Source organism: Bombus impatiens, unplaced genomic scaffold (genome assembly GCF_000188095.3).
Source record: "Bombus impatiens unplaced genomic scaffold, BIMP_2.2 scf_0930, whole genome shotgun sequence".
NCBI classification, from domain to species: domain Eukaryota; kingdom Metazoa; phylum Arthropoda; class Insecta; order Hymenoptera; family Apidae; genus Bombus; species Bombus impatiens.
This window is the reverse complement of record NT_177349.1, coordinates 64,514-82,401: the sequence shown is the minus strand read 5'-3', so window position 1 is coordinate 82,401 and position 17,888 is coordinate 64,514. Positions and strand designations below refer to the sequence as shown.

The window sequence follows — 17,888 nt, the reverse complement described above, 5'->3', positions numbered from 1 at the left end:
TATTCTGTAAGATTGAGTAATAATGAATAAAGAAATACAAAGTATTTATATTTTTAATTATATAAAAAGAAAATTGTTGATAACTAATACAAAATATGGAAAACTACTTAAAATTATTCATAACGCGCATTGAAAAAATTTAGAAAGAAAAATACTGATAATTATTTTTATCGCATAAGATATTAAACATAGACACATATTTCGAAAATAACGCTTTTAGGATATGTGATAAGGGTGGATAAACTGAGTACAATAAGACAATGTAAAAAATATGCTTATTATAATTGGTAATGCCTAATAATGCGTACTAATGCTGATATTTTACAAGGAGATACATATATAGGTACATTTGAAGCAATGCATTGTTTTAAGATTAAATTTTGCATTGTCCTTATATAAATAATTATTGTACCTACTTACTACCATTATATATAATAACAATATATATACGACATTAATTTAATCCCAATATGGGTTAAATTGTAAATTATATTGTATTTTTGTCCATTTACAAGTGGCAAATTACTGTCCATTTGCATTGGTTTACATTTAAAACATTTATTATTCAAGATATACTTCCTTGCGACCTATTATTTATGAATAATGACACGCACATGTAACGTACAAAAATTAATATCTTAACTAGTACATTTGGCACAGAAACTTTGATAATAAAAACTAGATCTCACAAAAATCTGTACAATTCTAGTGTCACAAGTAAGTTGTTTTTTCTGCTGCTTTACTCTCTAATGACATTTATTTATAGTCTACAGAGTGATTCAACATAGTTCTTTTTCTTTAATTTCGATTACGATATGTATTAAAATTATGATAATTTGAAATATATTGTGTACATTTGAAAATATTACATGTACGTAGATAACTCTAGTGTCAATACTACTGCTACGTTGTAATCATTTAAATGTTAAATGGCAGTAAATGATTTAGTTGTCCTTATAATTAACCAGAGGAATCTAGTTTTTTTTCTCAGAATCTGTGCCCTCTTACAATTCTTTAATCTGAATTTTATATATTTTTACTTTGAATAATAAAATAATATATCACGTGTCATTTTTTCTTATAGGCTGCAAAAGAAATTGAATCATATTACAATTACTAAAGATATCAAAAATGAAACTATTTCGGCACTTCTTATTAAGTTGAATCTTTAATTATATGTTACAGTTATCTATTACTGAACATTTATCTATATGATTATAATACAAAATGAAGAAAATGATGATAGTGATGATTATGCATATATCAATAAGATTATTTGCGATTATTCGCATATATTGTTACAGCAGGCAGATGATAAAAAATGAATATGATCATTTATATGTATATGTAGTTTTTTTTAAGTTCAGTCATGTGTTCATGCAATTCTATTTTATAAATAAAGTTTCTTAGTAGAAAATAATCCATTAAAACTTCTAACTTCTGTTTAAACAAAACCTAAGTTATATTCATATCAAAACATACAATGAACTGAATAATATACTGACTTTTAATAAAAGACTTTACCTCTGTTTAAAATAGAAACTTCATACAACTTAGAGAAGTTATATAAAATCATTTGATTATATTTTTACAAAATATTAATGACTATTATTTGCAGCTATATCAGGGTACTTAAAAACAAAATAAAAATCATTAATAGTGAATAAAGCAGTATGTAAAAATAAATTTATGTGCCCTGAAAAATTCAAATATAGTAGAATTACTTTGTAGGACTGCTTTTTTCTTTTGACTTTTGTATCTGTCATAAGCAAAAAGTATTTATTGCTATACCATTATAGCTACAACACTGTAACTGAACTTTTAAATTGTATTCAAAATAATTCGCAAATGTATAAAAGAACAAGAATGATTTTACGATTTTTTCGTGATTACTTTTTTAGCAAGAATGGAATTTGTAGAATTTATAAGAAATATGATCTCTTTTCTTCCTTTTTATGGGAATCTAACTATATGATACAATTGTACCCAATGAAATTTATATTAAATTAGTAATAGTTAACTATTTTTTGTTACTTTCTGTATGTCAATCCCTGCCATTATCTCGGATTTTTATAGTTACATAACGAAAGTCAATAACACAATCTTACATTTAGCAGCACATACACAAACAGTATTTTTTTTCTATATTGTAAGGAACACACGTGAACTCGTTTTCAAATTATTACATTACTAAAATAGGCGGGGCTACGAAGCAATATCTGACATAAGTTGAGCCAATAAAGCTGGCTCTAAAAGTCCATGTGTTTGCCCCATTCTTTCCAAATTCCGTACATCCTTATCCACTGCCTCTAATGCTCGCTCCAATTCTTCTTCTTCTTCTCTTGATGGTTCATATTCCCCATTTCTGCCTTCTGAAAACATAAATCTTATTTTATTTTTAAATTAAAGTAATTCATAAGAATAAATATATTTCACACAACATATTTATATAAATTAATATCACACAATACAAAAAGGACAATATCATTATAATTACCAATAAAGAGGTCATTAAAAGCATCAGCAGGTAAGTTGTTGAGCACATTGCCAAAATCATGCTCTGCAGGATCCAAAGAAGGAAACACTTCATGATCTCCCAGATCTTTAAGTCCTCCTCCAAGACCAAGTCCTAATCCTAAATTTAAGTTAGCAGAATTTGAAGTTCCTTGTGCTACAGTATTCAAATTATTCAAAGTTTTTGTCTGATTTTCACTAGAGTTTATTTGATTCAAATATTGACTCTCTTCATGTACTAGAGTAGGATCTTTAATCTCAAGTTTATTTGCAAGAGGCCGTTTTCGTTTCTTTGGCCTAGATTTTGGTTTAGGCCTGGGAATTGTAGGAGATGTTGGTTTTTTACGAGCTTTCTTTGGTTTAGACTCTTGGGCTTTACGATGATAATTATCTCTTTTCCTTGCATGTTCTGGACAAAGAGGTAATTCATGTGCAACATCAAACACAGGAATACAACATTGTGTATTATCACTAAATTTGGCAGTGCAATGTTCAAATAAAAGTTGATCTCCATTCAACATAATATGACGAGAACAATGGCGAGTACAGGGCAAAGATATCTGTTGACATCCTTCAGCTCCACAAAGCCCACCAACTAGAAGTGGCCCGTCAACCACTTTACTTGTATTTGGAGAACCACTTAAAGCTCTTGCTGTAGATGCAGGATCCTTGCAAGCAGCTTCTAACAGACATCTAGCTCTATCACGTAACAAAATTTCTGAGTCTGTTCCACCTTTATGTAACTGAAGTAATCTTCTTCTTAGCTGGGAACGCAATTGAGAAAGGCGTGCAGAACGATTCAGTGTTGAAGTGCTTTCTCCAGAAAACCAATAACGTTGATAAATTGTCATTTCATCTCCACTAGAATCACTATCTGATATTTCATCCCCAGCTCTGGGATAATACAATAGTGTATGGTCCCGACTTTGCTTTCTATTTTTTAGTCTTTGTAAATTTTCAATATGACGCTGCTTCTGTTGAATTGCTTTCGCAAATTTATAATCTATATGTTCACCATCACCACTACCACTGCCACCACCACCAACACTACAATCAGCATCTAATTCTACAGCACGGTCTTGTACATCTTTGAATTCCGCATCTGGTACGGATGTTATCCTTATTCTTTGTTTCATACATTTTTCTTTAGTCTTAATATTTTTACAATTTTGCATTACTTTAGAATTTTTAGACGACACTATTGAAACATTTCTTCCTGTCGCTGTACCAAATGGCTCTGGTTCACTGAAAATATATGGGTCGACATCTTGACGAGCCTCAGTTTTCAGCAAAGCCTTCAACCGATCCGAAAACTTCAATTTATTGTCCATGTTTGAGTTTTCGGATATAGGGACCTTCATTGATTACCGATTTCCTTGTATCTTGTTCCACCTGCATTCTCAAATCCTCTAAATCTTTCTTCCTATCTAGATAAAACTTGGTTCAAGCCATGTGCCTAGATCCAAGTCCATACATAAATATTTCTGAATTCATAATACTGAGAATAAAAAAATAAAAAATTATTTTTATTGTATTATATCACAGTTTGATTGTTTTTGTATGTGCTTTACACATTAATGTTTACATATGCATCAAGGTAATACAACTAATAAAATGAAATTTTGTACAAAGTATAATAACTTATAAAATAGTCATATCCACTACATATGCCAATAATATTAATACGCACCCAACTTATATACATATGTATCTGCATATGTACAAAACTTAGTTTTGTCATGGGTTATGCTTTGATAGAAACATTAAAACTGATTACCTATTATTTAGTATCAAATTTTATAGTGGAATTTTACAAAAAATCTTGTATAGTTAAATGACAATAAAATTTATTTTGTGTTTTAAAAGTGCAAATAATACTTTAGTAGTCAATAATATCTAGATCAATTAAAGCTATATATCACTATAAGTATAAGTTTAAATTCACATATTCCTGTACATATATGTATCAGATGATTACTAAAGTCACCTGGTTCAAACAATAAGCGTGAACTTAGTCCATGGCTAGATCAGGATAAAAACAATCCTTGCCTCGCATAGCAATTCGCACTAAATATACCCTATACATTTTCAAACAATTTCATTACATGAAATATTAAAGCATTGAATGTGAATTCTAAAAGTTCTGACAAACTTTGACAATTCAAAGCCATATTAATAAACATTTTATTTCTAGTGTTGACATGAGTACATGATGTTGGATATCAACACTGTTTGGTTATGTTCACTCCTTATATAGGCAGTAAGACACTTTGCAAAATACTATAATCAAGTTTCAGTAATATAGTCAGAAAAACTCATAAGATGAATCTTGCAGCATATTTATACCCTATAACAAGGGTAAACTATTCACAAATACTATCACGAAACCCTCTTTATGAACTCGTTTCGTTTAGTTTAACCGAGGTTGGGACAATGGAAATTACTCCCAACAGTAATGGAGGTTGTTGCCCAATCAGAAGCAATCCGACCTTTTTCGTATAAAATACACTCCAACGAGATTGAAGATTCACGCACAAATTTTAGCATTCATCGATAATAACATTAGAAAGACATGTCAGATATAAAGAAAGCAAAATGGCGGACACTGCACACACGAACAGTTTCTCATGCGAAAAATCTTTGAATTCACTGTATTATCATTATGAATTTGATATACAAACAATTTATGTCCACTTTAAGTGTTAACTAATTTTAAATGATAATTTACGAAAACATCTTTTTGCATGATTTCGGCTATTTCTATTGAAAATGTTTAGATTGTTCTTCGTTATTCATTTTGACATAACCTTTTAACTCTTTTATGTATATAATAAACCTAATTTTATTTCTACTTTTTTTCTTTTAGAAAACAGGATAGTATGAATAAAACGACAAATATAATAATATTTCATTTTTCAATTTTAAAACATCCATTGTATGATCTAGTTTCCTTAATACTAATTGTATTCAGAGTAATTATATTTGATTTACATAAATGTATAGCTTTTCGTTAATATTTTAAAGTATGGCATCTATAACATGGCATGTGTAGAATATTACATTATGTTATTTAGTAACATCATTTTACCCAACTTTCTTGATATTAATATTAAAAGAATAAATTATATAATTGATTAAATTACAATGATATAATTAATGTAATATATCGAGAAATATTGAAATAGTTGATTTTAAATAAATTTTAGCCTCTTACAATAAACATTGAAAATTTCACGTAACATAGAATTATTATTTTTTTGTAGAATATGAAATGCATAAAAAAGATATTGTCTTTTGATAATTAATAAATAATAAACATTGCGTGATCTATATCTATTCAAATATAATTAACATGCTCTAAAAGGATATTATACTTAATTAAAAAAATATAGGTGTAAGAAATCTATATATAAATCTGATAAATATTACTTAAATATGTAAAAAAAATAATGAAGATAAAATAAATTATGCATGTATTAAATATAAAATCGGGCGATGAAGTCAATGTCAAGAGCAATAATTTTCATATTGCTACATAACCAAACCATATTTTATATTTATTCGAGATTTTATTCAAACATTTAATTTTTGAATTAATAAATAACTAGATTCTATATTTGTGTGATAAGGCATTACAAAAGACAATCAAAATTCATAAATCTAGTAACCTTCAAAAAGTTGTTACCAGTGATCAGCTGATTTTGACATTTAAGACTATAACCTATTAATATATTACAAAAGACCACCTGTTGATATAGTCCAGCCTTTCCGAAAAAATTTGTAATTGCTTAATTATTAATACTCTACTATTTAAAAAAAAGGCAAGTGAATTCAAATATTATATTAATATCTTATTTTGTCAAATAGTATAAAATAAGAGTATGCAAATTATATAAACGAATCTTTTTACTCTCTTGTGTATACTAAATGCATATTTAGTATACACAATATACATATATATTTAATTCTTTCATTATTATATAATTTTTAATGCTTGCCATTTTCCTAATATAATCGCATTAGTCTTCCGAATTTTATATAGGAAATAAAATAATGTTGTCAGTGGTATGTATTACAACCTTGTTTCATTTATATTTTTTTGTCTTCTTTATAATCAAATATACACAATGATTGTGTACACAGCTATTTTGCGTACTTAACATTGCTTTAACTATAATTTTGTGATCTTTGAAATACATACAATTGCTAAAAATAGTAATTGGATTATGTACATATTATAAATAAACAATATGTTTTATAATAAGAAGAATGGTTACAATGTAGATCACAAAGATATAAATTTCAAATTTGAATGAAACGTGAACTATAGCACTGTACTTAAAAAAAGTGCTAGAACAATGGACAATCAAAAAATTATAAGACAAAATAATACATTACACTTAAAAGCATATTTCCACTGCATAAAATTCAATTTGTCTTCTATATTTTTAAATTCTATACAAAAGAAAAGGAAAGATAAATCAAATATTAAATATACAATGCTTTTAAGTGACAAGTTCCTTCTTACAAATGTTCAACAAGAATAGTATACAATACTGTATAACTGTGTATACATAACACATATTTAATCCCTCTGATCTCACCTGTTTGATATTTATAATAAATGTTTCCATTTTTTCGTTCAGTTTGACTAGCGAATTTTTCTTATTGATGTTTAGTGTGCATTACACAGATATAAGAAAAGTTTACGCATTAGTTCTTTTATCATATTTCTCATGTGATAATTCAAAGCTCATTTCCGTAATTTGCAATCAGAACATAATATGCATAAAATCACGTAAGCAAAAAGCTAGAGACTACTTAAGTACAAAGATTTAAACTGTATGAATATAAAATTTTTCCACTCCATGAATAATGTAAATTCAATTATAGAAATTCACCATATACTGCAACCATATAGAAATTATATTTTACCTAATCGATATGTAAAGTAGCCATACATAGATAATATTTCATAATTTTGAAAAAATAAGAAATTTTCGTAGTGTAATGAGTAAAATTGAAAACATGATCGCTTTTTTAAAGATCATTTTTGTTAAAAAATTGTCCCAATTGCTTTCAGTGTTGAAAATTTTTTTTATTCTATATTTAATTGATTCGAGTTTTAATGATATTAAAATCTTAATTTGAGGTACAATTTGTGGTAGACCCAAGGGACGGTGTATAATTCTTTTTCCTTATTATAAAAGTTGTATTTGAAAATTATTATGAATTAGATAATAAATGTATGTTACGTAGTTTTTCGTTGAGGTTTTTGTCCTTTAATAATAGTTGGCCGGCCTTTTATGTAACCTTTCTTACGACGTGGTGTCTGTAACATTAATGTTCCCCATCCCACGATTTCAACTACATTTCAAAATTACACAATGTTATGATTTAAAGAAGGAAAAACGATACGATTAAGAATTCAACAAAAGTAAATGTTTTAACTGCTTTAACTGTTTAGCATAAGAAATAGAATTCTCACCTTTTTACTAACATATGAATTAGCATTTCGTGTAACAATTCGTTTAGATATTGGAATGCTTGGTCTATTAAATTCATTTGGCTTTTTCACCCTAAAATTGGATTTGAATAAGGACATTTGAAATTTATAAGTATAAAAATCATAAAATTTATAAAATTAATTTATGGTCTTGTTATTGTTATCTATAAAATTACCTGTAAATTCTAACAAGCCAATGTTCAGTCGTGTAGGCTTCTTCCAAATATGTTAACTGGAAATTTTTATTTCCTATTTCGGCGTTACGCGTACGATCATAACCAGAGGGCGATCGATAATCAATCTTTACTTTCCCAAATCGATAATAGCTTAATTTATACATTAGTGAATTCAAAAGGGTAGGTGAACCTTCCGAATCCACGCGAAATTCGCCTTTTTCAGTAAAATAATCACTTTCACGAATATCTTGTGGATGTTCGCCTTCAGCAATTCGTACCATCCAAAGGAACTTATTAACATCATCTCCGGAATATCCAATCATTCCTCCAAAAATAACTAATACATAATCTACATCTAATGATGTCATAATTTCATAAGCAGCACTTTCATTTGAGCTCATTGCTTTTCCAACTAGAGCTATATGTGAATTATTCCAAGTGTTATTGTCCACAAGCGTAGTTCTACGTTAAAATGAAAATGCTTCATATTATATTGTATTATATATACAAAAAAATTTAAATAGCACATTTTATTCTCTAATAATATATACCTATTAGCCATCCCAGCAATTTGATAGCCATAATCCCACCAACTCATAATCCTAGCATCAGTAGGTGTATTTTGTGCTAACCAATAATAAGCTTCTCTGAAATCATCTAGAATAGCTCTACCTCCATCGTTACTATATGATGCCAAAACAATCGAAGGGCTAGAATATGCATTACTTGTAATCCAAGTACAATGCAGTGTAAACATCATCATTAATACAAATGCACCAATGACAACACCATTTCGAAGATTAACACCTAATCCATCTCCATTACCCCTAGGTCTCTCATGTCTCATTCTACGAAGTTTACCAGCTTTATCATAGAGTGATCTACCAGGGCTTCTTTCTCTTTCTTCTTCACTTTCTTCTTCACTTCCATTATTACTTCGATCGTTTCTTTCATTGTCTTCCTCTTTGAAAAATAATTCAAGAAGATCACTAAATGCAATTCCAGCAAGCATACAAACAACTGGAGTTAAAGTGAGCATAAGCCTCACCATTACTCCAGCAAAATAAACAGCACTTATAGCATACAATATAACTGTAAAATAATTATAATTAATATATTTGTGTAGTAAATTAATAAAGAAATTTTTCTTAAATCTTACCAAAAACACGTTCATCATTGATACGTTTAATGCAGTACCACAAGCCCACAGGAAACGTTGTAACAAGAATGTGTAAATCAAAGAAAAAGCTAAACCATGTTGTAGGTTGATGTTCAGAAACAGATGCTATTATTGGAATGTGTATCTTTGCATAACCAGTATCCCAAAGTGAATAAAACCTTCCACTCCAAGGTGCAATAACACCGGCATAAGTCAAACATATTAAAATAAACAAAAGAATGCCGGCTGTAACTGCAACCACTCCTCCAAAGTATTTCATTTCAGATTTTGTAAGTACAGTTCTTAGATATCTACAATAATAAAATATACTGTATTACAAAATTTGATATATTAAAATTATACTAACATATTATATCAACACACCTGAGGGTTGCCACAAAAATTAATAATCCAAACACACCTCCAGCTGCCATGTGTTCTGATGTTCTTATTGGTTGAAAACCAACAAATGGTATTTGCATACTCAATAAAAGTCCCAGAATATAAAATGTAGTGTAACTTGTAAAAAGACGATTACTGAATCGATTCATGATCAATAATGCAAAAACATGAAGTGGAATTAAATTAATGATAAAAACATAACCACCCCATGCAGATACCATATAAAAGTAGGACAGAGCAGTCATAGAAGCCCAAAAAATAGAGCCAGTTTTAACTGACTTAACCCACAGATAATATGTAATTTGTAGTGCAAAAATGGCAATGCCTTCATTGTCATAACTTCCTGCTACAGATCTTGAAATGTAACCAGGTACAATTGCAATAAAACACGCTGCAAATAAACCAGCTCCTGCACTCCATATTTCTTTTGTTAATAAGTACGTAGAAATGGCTGTAAGACCACTAAATATCGGAGCTAAGAATACACAAATGTCTCTTATATGCACTGGGATATTTAAAGAATGTAATATATAATGTATAGATCCAGATGTTATCATTAATCCAGGATAAACAGTTCCACCTACAATACGACCCAGCGGATACCATGCTCTTTCATCAAACCAATTTAAAAAATTATAGAATCCATGTTGTACCATATATGCTGTAGCTCTGTAGTTAAACCTATGTTATAAAAGAATATTTTATTTTATAGTAATATTTTATAATAACATTATATGTACATATATATGTAAAGTTAATTTACTTTATCAATTAAATTATTAATAAACATGAAAATTATTTTTTATGAACAAAATGTTAGGTAAATATTAAATGAAAAATATTAAATTAAATAATTATTATAAATTAATAATAATTAAAAATACGTACCAAGGATCGAATTCATGTATGATACTTTCAAAACGTATCACCGCGAATAACCGAGAAGCAAATCCTGAGATCCAAGCAAGTAGCAAAACAGTAAAAGTAATAAGAGAACTAAGTCCAGCGGCGTTTGTTAACGTAGAAGTTTTCATTTGCTTAGACGTCGATTTCTTGTCAGGGAACATATCTTTTTTAGTATTTGTAATGGATGTTCTATTTGGCAACATATTTCCTTTAAATTTCTGAATGTAATGATAAATATTTCCGTGAAATTTTAACAGACATTTGCCATGAACATATTAACATTTGTTTCTATTCAACACGCTGCAAATCAAGCTGCTTGCAACAAATTATCAAATCACTATGCCTAGGCTAGGAGTTTAAGACACGTTGAACACCGGCTACGTGTTAACCATGACTTCGCAATGACGTTCTCTACCTACTTTCATAGGAATATGGGTACAGGAATGGTATGTTCGAATATGCGCTTAAATGCACACCACGTTCGTTATGAATATCAAGCTGCCGATTGGTTTCAATAACAACACATAAAATAGAAACAGTTTGTCTACCAATGGCATTAATTTTATATCAATATCACATCCGGTCATCGACTATGATCTAAATACAGATGTAGTCACATATAATGTACTTACTGACACTTATCCTAAACCATCATATCCGGATAATCTTATTACTTAACGACTGCTTGCTATAATATAATAAGCTGTGAAATTAATATTTCCTGTTTTCGTTACAACATACAAGAAATTTAAAAAATTTTGGTATGTAATCGTAGAAAATCGCAAAAGAAACACCTAAGAAAGTGACATTTTTGTACATGAGTTAAATGCATGAATTAAATATCATGAGTGAAAAATTCCGCTAAATAATATAAATGAAAATTATTCTCTCATGTTTACTAGCAAGGAGCAATTAATAAAACGTACTGGGAAAAGTTCTATTGGTCGTTATGATTTCTTAAAACTTTTAACTACAGAATTTAAGACCACTAAATCTAAAGGTAATTTGCATATAAAAATGTAATTACTTATATAATTGTTATACTACATAATTATAGAACATAAATTATTTCCACAGAAGCAAAAGAACAAGTGTTAGCAAACCTTGCTAATTTTGCTTATGATCCTATCAATTATGGATACATAAGACAACTACAAATAATTGATTTGTTTCTTCACGCTTTGTCAGAAAATAATTTAAAATTAGTACGTTTTGCAGTAGGAGGTATTTGTAATGTATGTGCTGGTAGGTATATAATGGTTTGAAAGATTTATTTTCAAAAAGTACATCCTTGTGGTAACTATTAATTAACAAAAGAATTATATTTTAGATCCAATAAATAAACTATACATTTTACGTAACCAAGGCATTTGTCTATTAACACCATTACTTTCTTCACAAGATGAAGATATCATACTTTCAGTAATTACTAGTTTAATATTTTTAATTAACCCTGATTATAAGAGTGAAGTAACAACTGAATTAATTGGAAAAATATCTGATTTGTCAAATCATGAAAATAATCGTATTAAAAACTTAGTGGCAATATTTTTAAATGACTGCACTGAAATAAAGGATAAAGTTGAAAATCCTAAAAATATATAATATATATAAAAAATATTTTGGAAGGATATATACCTAATTATACCTTGATACATAAAAAAAGAAGTAGTTAAAAAATTATATATCATAATTCAATTGTGGAGTAAAATGAAGTTCTCAAAGCCATTCTTTAAATTGCTAAAAAGGTATGTGCAACAAAGATATTGTACAGGACCTTCAGATGTTCTAAACACTATGGAAGTTGGAAATGAAATATCAGTTTTTAAAACAGTTACCAAAGATGATATACTAAATTTTGCAAAATTAACTGGTGATTATAATCCAATACATTTAGTGACATCAAATAATCTTGTTCATGGTGCTTTACTCAATGGCTTAGTATCAGGAGTACTTGGTACAAAAATGCCAGGCCCAGGAACCATAGTAGTTGGACAAACCTTTACATTTCCAGCACCATGTTATGCTGGAGATATAATAGAAATAAAAGTGCAAATTGTTTCTATAAGAAAAATCATGAAATGTGAATATATGTGTATTGCAAATGGAAAAAATATAGTTTTAAAAGGAAATGCAAAACTTATCAAAAAGTTATAAAATATCAGTGCATAATAAAGTGAATATGTATAATCTTACCAACAAGAAAGTAATCTAAATCTTATTGTTGTACATGTATTTATTTGTATTTTAATATTATATTCATATTAAAAGAATAAAACAAGCTTTTTTTAAATACAATATGATTACAGTACTGCAGTATTATGAAATATTGCTTATTGTGAATGTGACCCATTTTAATTGCTGATTTTACAAAACAAAGCGCTTTCAACAAAACCTGCACGACTTATTGATTTTCATTACTTCATGCAAGTAATGCAGACAATTTGATTAATGTAAGTATCATTAAACTGAATATATACTTGTATACTTTATTAATACTTTACAGTTTAGAGTACAGATTTTTATATATTCTAAATATACTTAGATACAGCTTTCTTTTATTGGTAATTATTAATTAAAATAATCTTATTCATAAGAGAAATCTGAAATAAATATTTTTTTTACAGAAAAGATGAATCTGGCATTTCTGTTATCAATTCTCTATTTCTTATCTGCATCAGCAGATCAAATTAAAATAAAAGTTTTAAATGATACTCTTAAAATTGTAACTACTGAATTTCCAATTGGTTGTGCTTGTGGAATTTTTTTAAGTGGACAATTTAAAAAGGATGGTAAAGAATCACCTAAGGGAGAGCCTGCTATTTTTCATGATTTACCTGGAGCATTTTCATGTACTCCAACCGGGAATAAACTGTGTACAAATAAATGCTTGGACACTGTGAGTTAATCTATAGAAATACAAAATTATTACCACACATATATTTTATTGATGATACAGTTAATTTCTTATCTCAAGTAACACAAAATATGAAATATTTACTATAGATTATTAAACATCTGCCAAACAGTCCTAAAATACTATGTAATTCAATAAAATATGACTGTCATAAGGAAAGGGTAAGTTTTATTTTAATGTTTCACAATAGCTTCAAATTAACTATTAAACAACATTATATTATATAATTTCTTTATATTAGGCTTACTTATTTATTAAAAATTGTAACAGTGGATGGATTAACACAAATCTTTCTGCTGGAAGAGAATATTGTTGTAAGGATGGCACACCATACAAATGTCCAGTATATTAAAATAAATATCTTTTATTATGTATGTGTTCTCACTTGTTATAAATGTATAAGCTTTATACTTTTTTAATTTAATAAAACCATTATTGATTCTACCACGTTTTCTTCTTAAATGTCCCGCTTCTTGTCTAAATATAGCTTCAAGAACATCACATATACTCTACAAAGAATCAAAGGAATCCCAGATAAATATCTGAAATCTTCATTCTATAATTAAATTATCATATATAAAACTTTGTTCTATTTTGTGCACTTTAAAAAAGAAAAACTTTCGCTTTACATTGAGTTTTTCTCTATACTTATTAACATATGAGGTATGATTTTGATCTTTAATTTGTGCCATTGGGTCAAGTTCAGGCATAACCCCAATAATATTACAGATGACAGTGTTAAATTTAAATTAATCAGCTACTTTAAATTTGTATCTCAAACACTCTACTTTTATAGCCAACATTAAGTCTGTATAAAAGCTAATTTTTATTGATACAAAAAAGATGGAAAAATTATTTATCATTTATATTATTAAGAAAACAATGTGAAGCTTTCTATTATAAATATTATTTTGAATAAAAAACATTATAAATAAAAATTGGTAAGAAACATGTGTGCAAGACTTTTAGCATGTCCTTTGTGCTCACAACCAGGTTTTTTAACATTGGATGCATTGCGAGCAGGATTAATAAGCGTAGCAACACGACCTCTTACATGCCCTGTGTGTAATGAAGTATTGCTTGGTATTGATAAGCTTACTATTCATTTATTCAGCCACACTATTAATTTAAGTAATAATAATACAACAGAGTCATTGAAACATACAAATATTATTACCAGTACTCATAATCCACCAATAATAAGTAATTTAGAAAGTATTACTTTTCAAGATTGGAATATGTCTAAAATACAAATTACAGATTCAAATAAACTTTCACAGAATAACTTAAATATTCAAAATAGTTTAATATCATCGCAAAGTCTGCAAAATACAAAAGATGAAGCTTCAATTTTGAATCCAGAAGTTTCTATTCAAAATCAAAATTCATTGAATCATATACCTCAAATTACATTTCCACAAAATTCAATTTGTGGAAATAAAGAGATACATACACTTCAAAGGAATAAAGAAATAGAATCAGAAAAACTGCCTCAACAAATGTTACAAGAAACAATAAAAGTAGATTATGCTACACAGTACTTTGATCATCAAAACGTTAAAAATGTAAAATTTGTACAAAATTATCCTGAAACAGAATATGAAAATGTCCAAACATTTAAAAATTGGATAGAGGATCAACATTGTGAACAACCAAACAAAGAAGTATCAGACAAAATGGGAAGATCTGTCGATAAACCTTGTAGTAATGAACAAATGATAATAACAAACAAACTTCCAAACATTATAAGTACATGTACCAATATACCATTGGAAAAAGCTAATGATAAGAATATACAAGAAGACTCATCTATTGTATGTAATAAAAGACAAAATGAAAGTCTTGAACATAATGAGATATTACCTCAATTAAAACTTATAAAAACATTATCAACAAGACAAAAGACTGAGCGTTGCAATATATGTGGTTTTCATTTTCCTGATCATAATATTTTGCTTTTACATAAGCAATTAATACATATGATCAATGAAAAAGATTTAAATGTTATGCCTGAAAATTTACTTAAGAATTATTCATGTCACTTATGCTCTAAAGTATTTAAAATGAGAGGTAGTTTAATGGTGCATATGCGAGTAGCACATATGGGATATAATTTAGGTAATTTCTTATTACATTGAAAGCATATTAATATCTATTATTTAACAAACATTAACATAAACATATTTTCAGGTTCTTTGGTCAGAGGTGGACAAATAGAACTCATACTTAATGAAAATAAATTTAACTGCCCCACATGTGGAAAAGAATTTAAAAAGGTGGTAAATATGTTTCTTTGAATGTCTTTTTGTACAAAATAAAACAAATTTATTATTTTAGGAACAACATGTAATGCAGCATTTAAAAACACATGAAGCTAAACAATGGGAATGTGATGTATGCAATAAAATGTTTACAACGAAATATTTTCTAAAAAAACATAAAAGATTACATTCAGGAGAAATGCCTTATAAGTGCAACATATGTAATAAAACGTTTACTTTCCAGCAGTCATATCATAAACATAGATTATACCATAAAGATGATAAACCTTATACATGTACAACTTGTGGCAGATCATTTAAAGAATTATCTACTTTGCATAATCATGAACGAATTCATACAGGAGAAAAACCTTTTGCATGTGAAACATGTGGTATGTTAACTTTTGTAAGAATTTTATTTAAAAATGTGTTGCAAAAACTGAAATAATGCATGTTTTGTTTTCAGTTATTACTAACAATTTAATATGGATTGTTCTGTTTCTGCAATGTATGTATAACAATGTTTTGTAGTTTATTATATCTACTACAAATACTGCTTATATTTAGAAGTATGTAATAACTATATTCATACAGCATATATTTTGAGAATTTTATAATTAAAAGCTCCTTCCTATAATGAAAAAATAGATGGATAAATATGACATCATCTTTTTTATAATTTAGATGCTTGCTTTTTAGGAAAATGTTTTCGTCAACGTGTTTCATACTTGGTTCATCGTAGAATTCACACAGGTGTAATGCCTTATAAATGCACAACATGTGGAAAAAGCTTCAGATACAAGGTATATCAGAATAAAAAAGAAATACTTTTATGATTTTATTAATTATCCATTACTATAGGTAAGTCAAAGAACTCATAAGTGCCCAGCACAACAAACAGGAAATGTACAACAAACAAATATCATGGATCAGAAGTCAGTAAATTTACCAGATATACAAGGTATACACAATGATATATGTAAAACTCAAAAGGATTTTTTAAAGGAAAATCAAACGATGCTAGATATTGTAAATAATGAAGAAAACAAATATGTGTTAATAATAAATACTCAAGGTCAGCATCTTTTAACAAAAGAGTCTAACATTGAAAAAATACAAACTATTGCAAATACTAACATTACAAATAAAAAACAGAAGTTAGAAGAATGTACAGGGACAAACAATGATAATGAAAAAATAGGGAATATGTGGAAATCTGACATTCCTAATAGTTCTATATTTAAGAAACCCTTTGACACTTGTAAAGTAATACAATCAAAAAATGAGAAACCATTTCAAGAAGATACACATGATTTCTTTTCAATGGTAATGTCTCCCCTTGAAAATGGACTACCTTCACCCACTGCTGAAATGGAACACTTAAGAGTATCATCCCCCACACAAAAAGGAGATATATCAAAATCTTATGATACTTTTAGAAATACAGCACATATCATGGAAATGAATATGTTTAATGCTGATATAGAACAAAGTTTTAGCACTGCAGATAACAACGCAAATAATTTGCAAACTATTAACGAAGAATCATTGAAACAACTACTGTATAGTATTAATGAGAAATGATTAGAGAATTCGCCATAAAAAATTGCATTATTAGTTATCATCGTTATAAATAAATAAGAATTTTTCAAAGAAGAATTAATTATAAAAATTTATAATGAATTTTTTCCCGGAAATTTTAAAATACTAACAAGAATTTCTTTGTCTAATGTGTACCTATTTTTTGAAACATAAAGTTTACTTCTTCAAAAAAGTGGCACAATAGTTAATATGGCTGAGTTAATCCTTGAATCATTTAATAATTTTGCTAAATATATTTTAGTGCAAATGTTCAACCAAAATGCTTAAATCACTTTTCCAGCTTTTATTAATGTTTATAGACGAATAGTATGTATTTTAACTAATCTTTTTTACGAAATAAAGCGATAATATTATTCTCGTTGCTGATTGGTTAATAAAAATCGAATAATACACATTAACCAATCATCGTTCAGAGAACGTTACAGTATGGCTACATAAAGGAACG

The 17,888-nt window shown here is 28.0% G+C and overlaps 5 protein-coding genes and 1 long non-coding RNA gene across 13 annotated transcripts; 3 read left to right on the top strand and 3 right to left on the bottom strand.

The window, feature by feature from the left end:
* Positions 1–258: 258 nt before the first annotated feature.
* LOC100740110 (INO80 complex subunit D) lies at positions 259–5,317 on the bottom strand. 4 transcript variants are annotated; one of them, XM_033323374.1, is made up of 3 exons: positions 4,205–5,317; positions 2,498–3,941; positions 259–2,372 (listed from the first exon to the last, which is right to left on the bottom strand). In XM_033323374.1, exons 2-3 carry the CDS (start codon positions 3,873–3,875, stop codon positions 2,206–2,208), a joined length of 1,545 nt encoding a protein of 514 aa, XP_033179265.1. In that variant the 5' UTR covers positions 3,876–3,941; positions 4,205–5,317; the 3' UTR covers positions 259–2,205. The 4 variants fall into 4 exon arrangements, with proteins under 4 accessions (XP_033179265.1, XP_012246556.1, XP_012246557.1 ...); XM_012391133.3 differs by having other exon boundaries at positions 2,498–4,012; positions 4,205–5,316; XM_012391134.3 differs by having other exon boundaries at positions 2,498–4,012; positions 4,502–5,316.
* A 1,263-nt stretch (positions 5,318–6,580) lies between these two features.
* Positions 6,581–11,090, bottom strand: LOC100750088 (dolichyl-diphosphooligosaccharide--protein glycosyltransferase subunit STT3B). 2 transcript variants are annotated; one of them, XM_003493074.4, is made up of 7 exons: positions 10,646–11,089; positions 9,740–10,438; positions 9,356–9,666; positions 8,748–9,288; positions 8,197–8,658; positions 8,003–8,093; positions 6,581–7,846 (listed from the first exon to the last, which is right to left on the bottom strand). In XM_003493074.4, exons 1-7 carry the CDS (start codon positions 10,864–10,866, stop codon positions 7,766–7,768), a joined length of 2,406 nt encoding a protein of 801 aa, XP_003493122.1. In that variant the 5' UTR covers positions 10,867–11,089; the 3' UTR covers positions 6,581–7,765. The 2 variants fall into 2 exon arrangements, with proteins under 2 accessions (XP_003493122.1, XP_024226540.1); XM_024370772.2 differs by having other exon boundaries at positions 7,563–7,881; positions 10,646–11,090.
* Positions 11,091–11,255: 165 nt separating this feature from the next.
* LOC100749968 lies at positions 11,256–13,116 on the top strand. Its single transcript, XM_024370764.2, has 4 exons — positions 11,256–11,663; positions 11,741–11,908; positions 11,994–12,259; positions 12,317–13,116. The coding sequence occupies exons 1-4, from the start codon at positions 11,555–11,557 to the stop codon at positions 12,818–12,820; spliced, it is 1,047 nt and encodes a 348-aa protein (XP_024226532.1). The 5' UTR covers positions 11,256–11,554; the 3' UTR covers positions 12,821–13,116.
* A 179-nt stretch (positions 13,117–13,295) lies between these two features.
* Positions 13,296–13,954, top strand: LOC112212000 (follicle cell protein 3C-1). The gene is made up of 3 exons (XM_033323382.1): positions 13,296–13,562; positions 13,670–13,741; positions 13,822–13,954. The coding sequence occupies exons 1-3, from the start codon at positions 13,296–13,298 to the stop codon at positions 13,930–13,932; spliced, it is 450 nt and encodes a 149-aa protein (XP_033179273.1). The 3' UTR covers positions 13,933–13,954.
* Positions 13,441–17,885, bottom strand: LOC117152271. The gene is made up of 2 exons (XR_004462606.1): positions 17,579–17,885; positions 13,441–14,089 (listed from the first exon to the last, which is right to left on the bottom strand). It is a non-coding gene; the product is annotated as an uncharacterized LOC117152271 (long non-coding RNA).
* Positions 14,087–17,497, top strand: LOC100742076 (zinc finger protein 502). Of its 4 annotated transcripts, none has more exons than XM_012391123.3 (6): positions 14,087–15,698; positions 15,771–15,856; positions 15,918–15,974; positions 16,089–16,233; positions 16,541–16,644; positions 16,703–17,497. In XM_012391123.3, exons 1-6 carry the CDS (start codon positions 14,531–14,533, stop codon positions 17,423–17,425), a joined length of 2,283 nt encoding a protein of 760 aa, XP_012246546.1. In that variant the 5' UTR covers positions 14,087–14,530; the 3' UTR covers positions 17,426–17,497. The 4 variants fall into 4 exon arrangements, with proteins under 4 accessions (XP_012246546.1, XP_012246545.1, XP_012246547.1 ...); XM_012391122.3 differs by having other exon boundaries at positions 16,086–16,233; XM_012391124.3 differs by having other exon boundaries at positions 15,918–16,233; positions 16,703–16,916; positions 16,997–17,233.
* Positions 17,886–17,888: the final 3 nt, after the last annotated feature.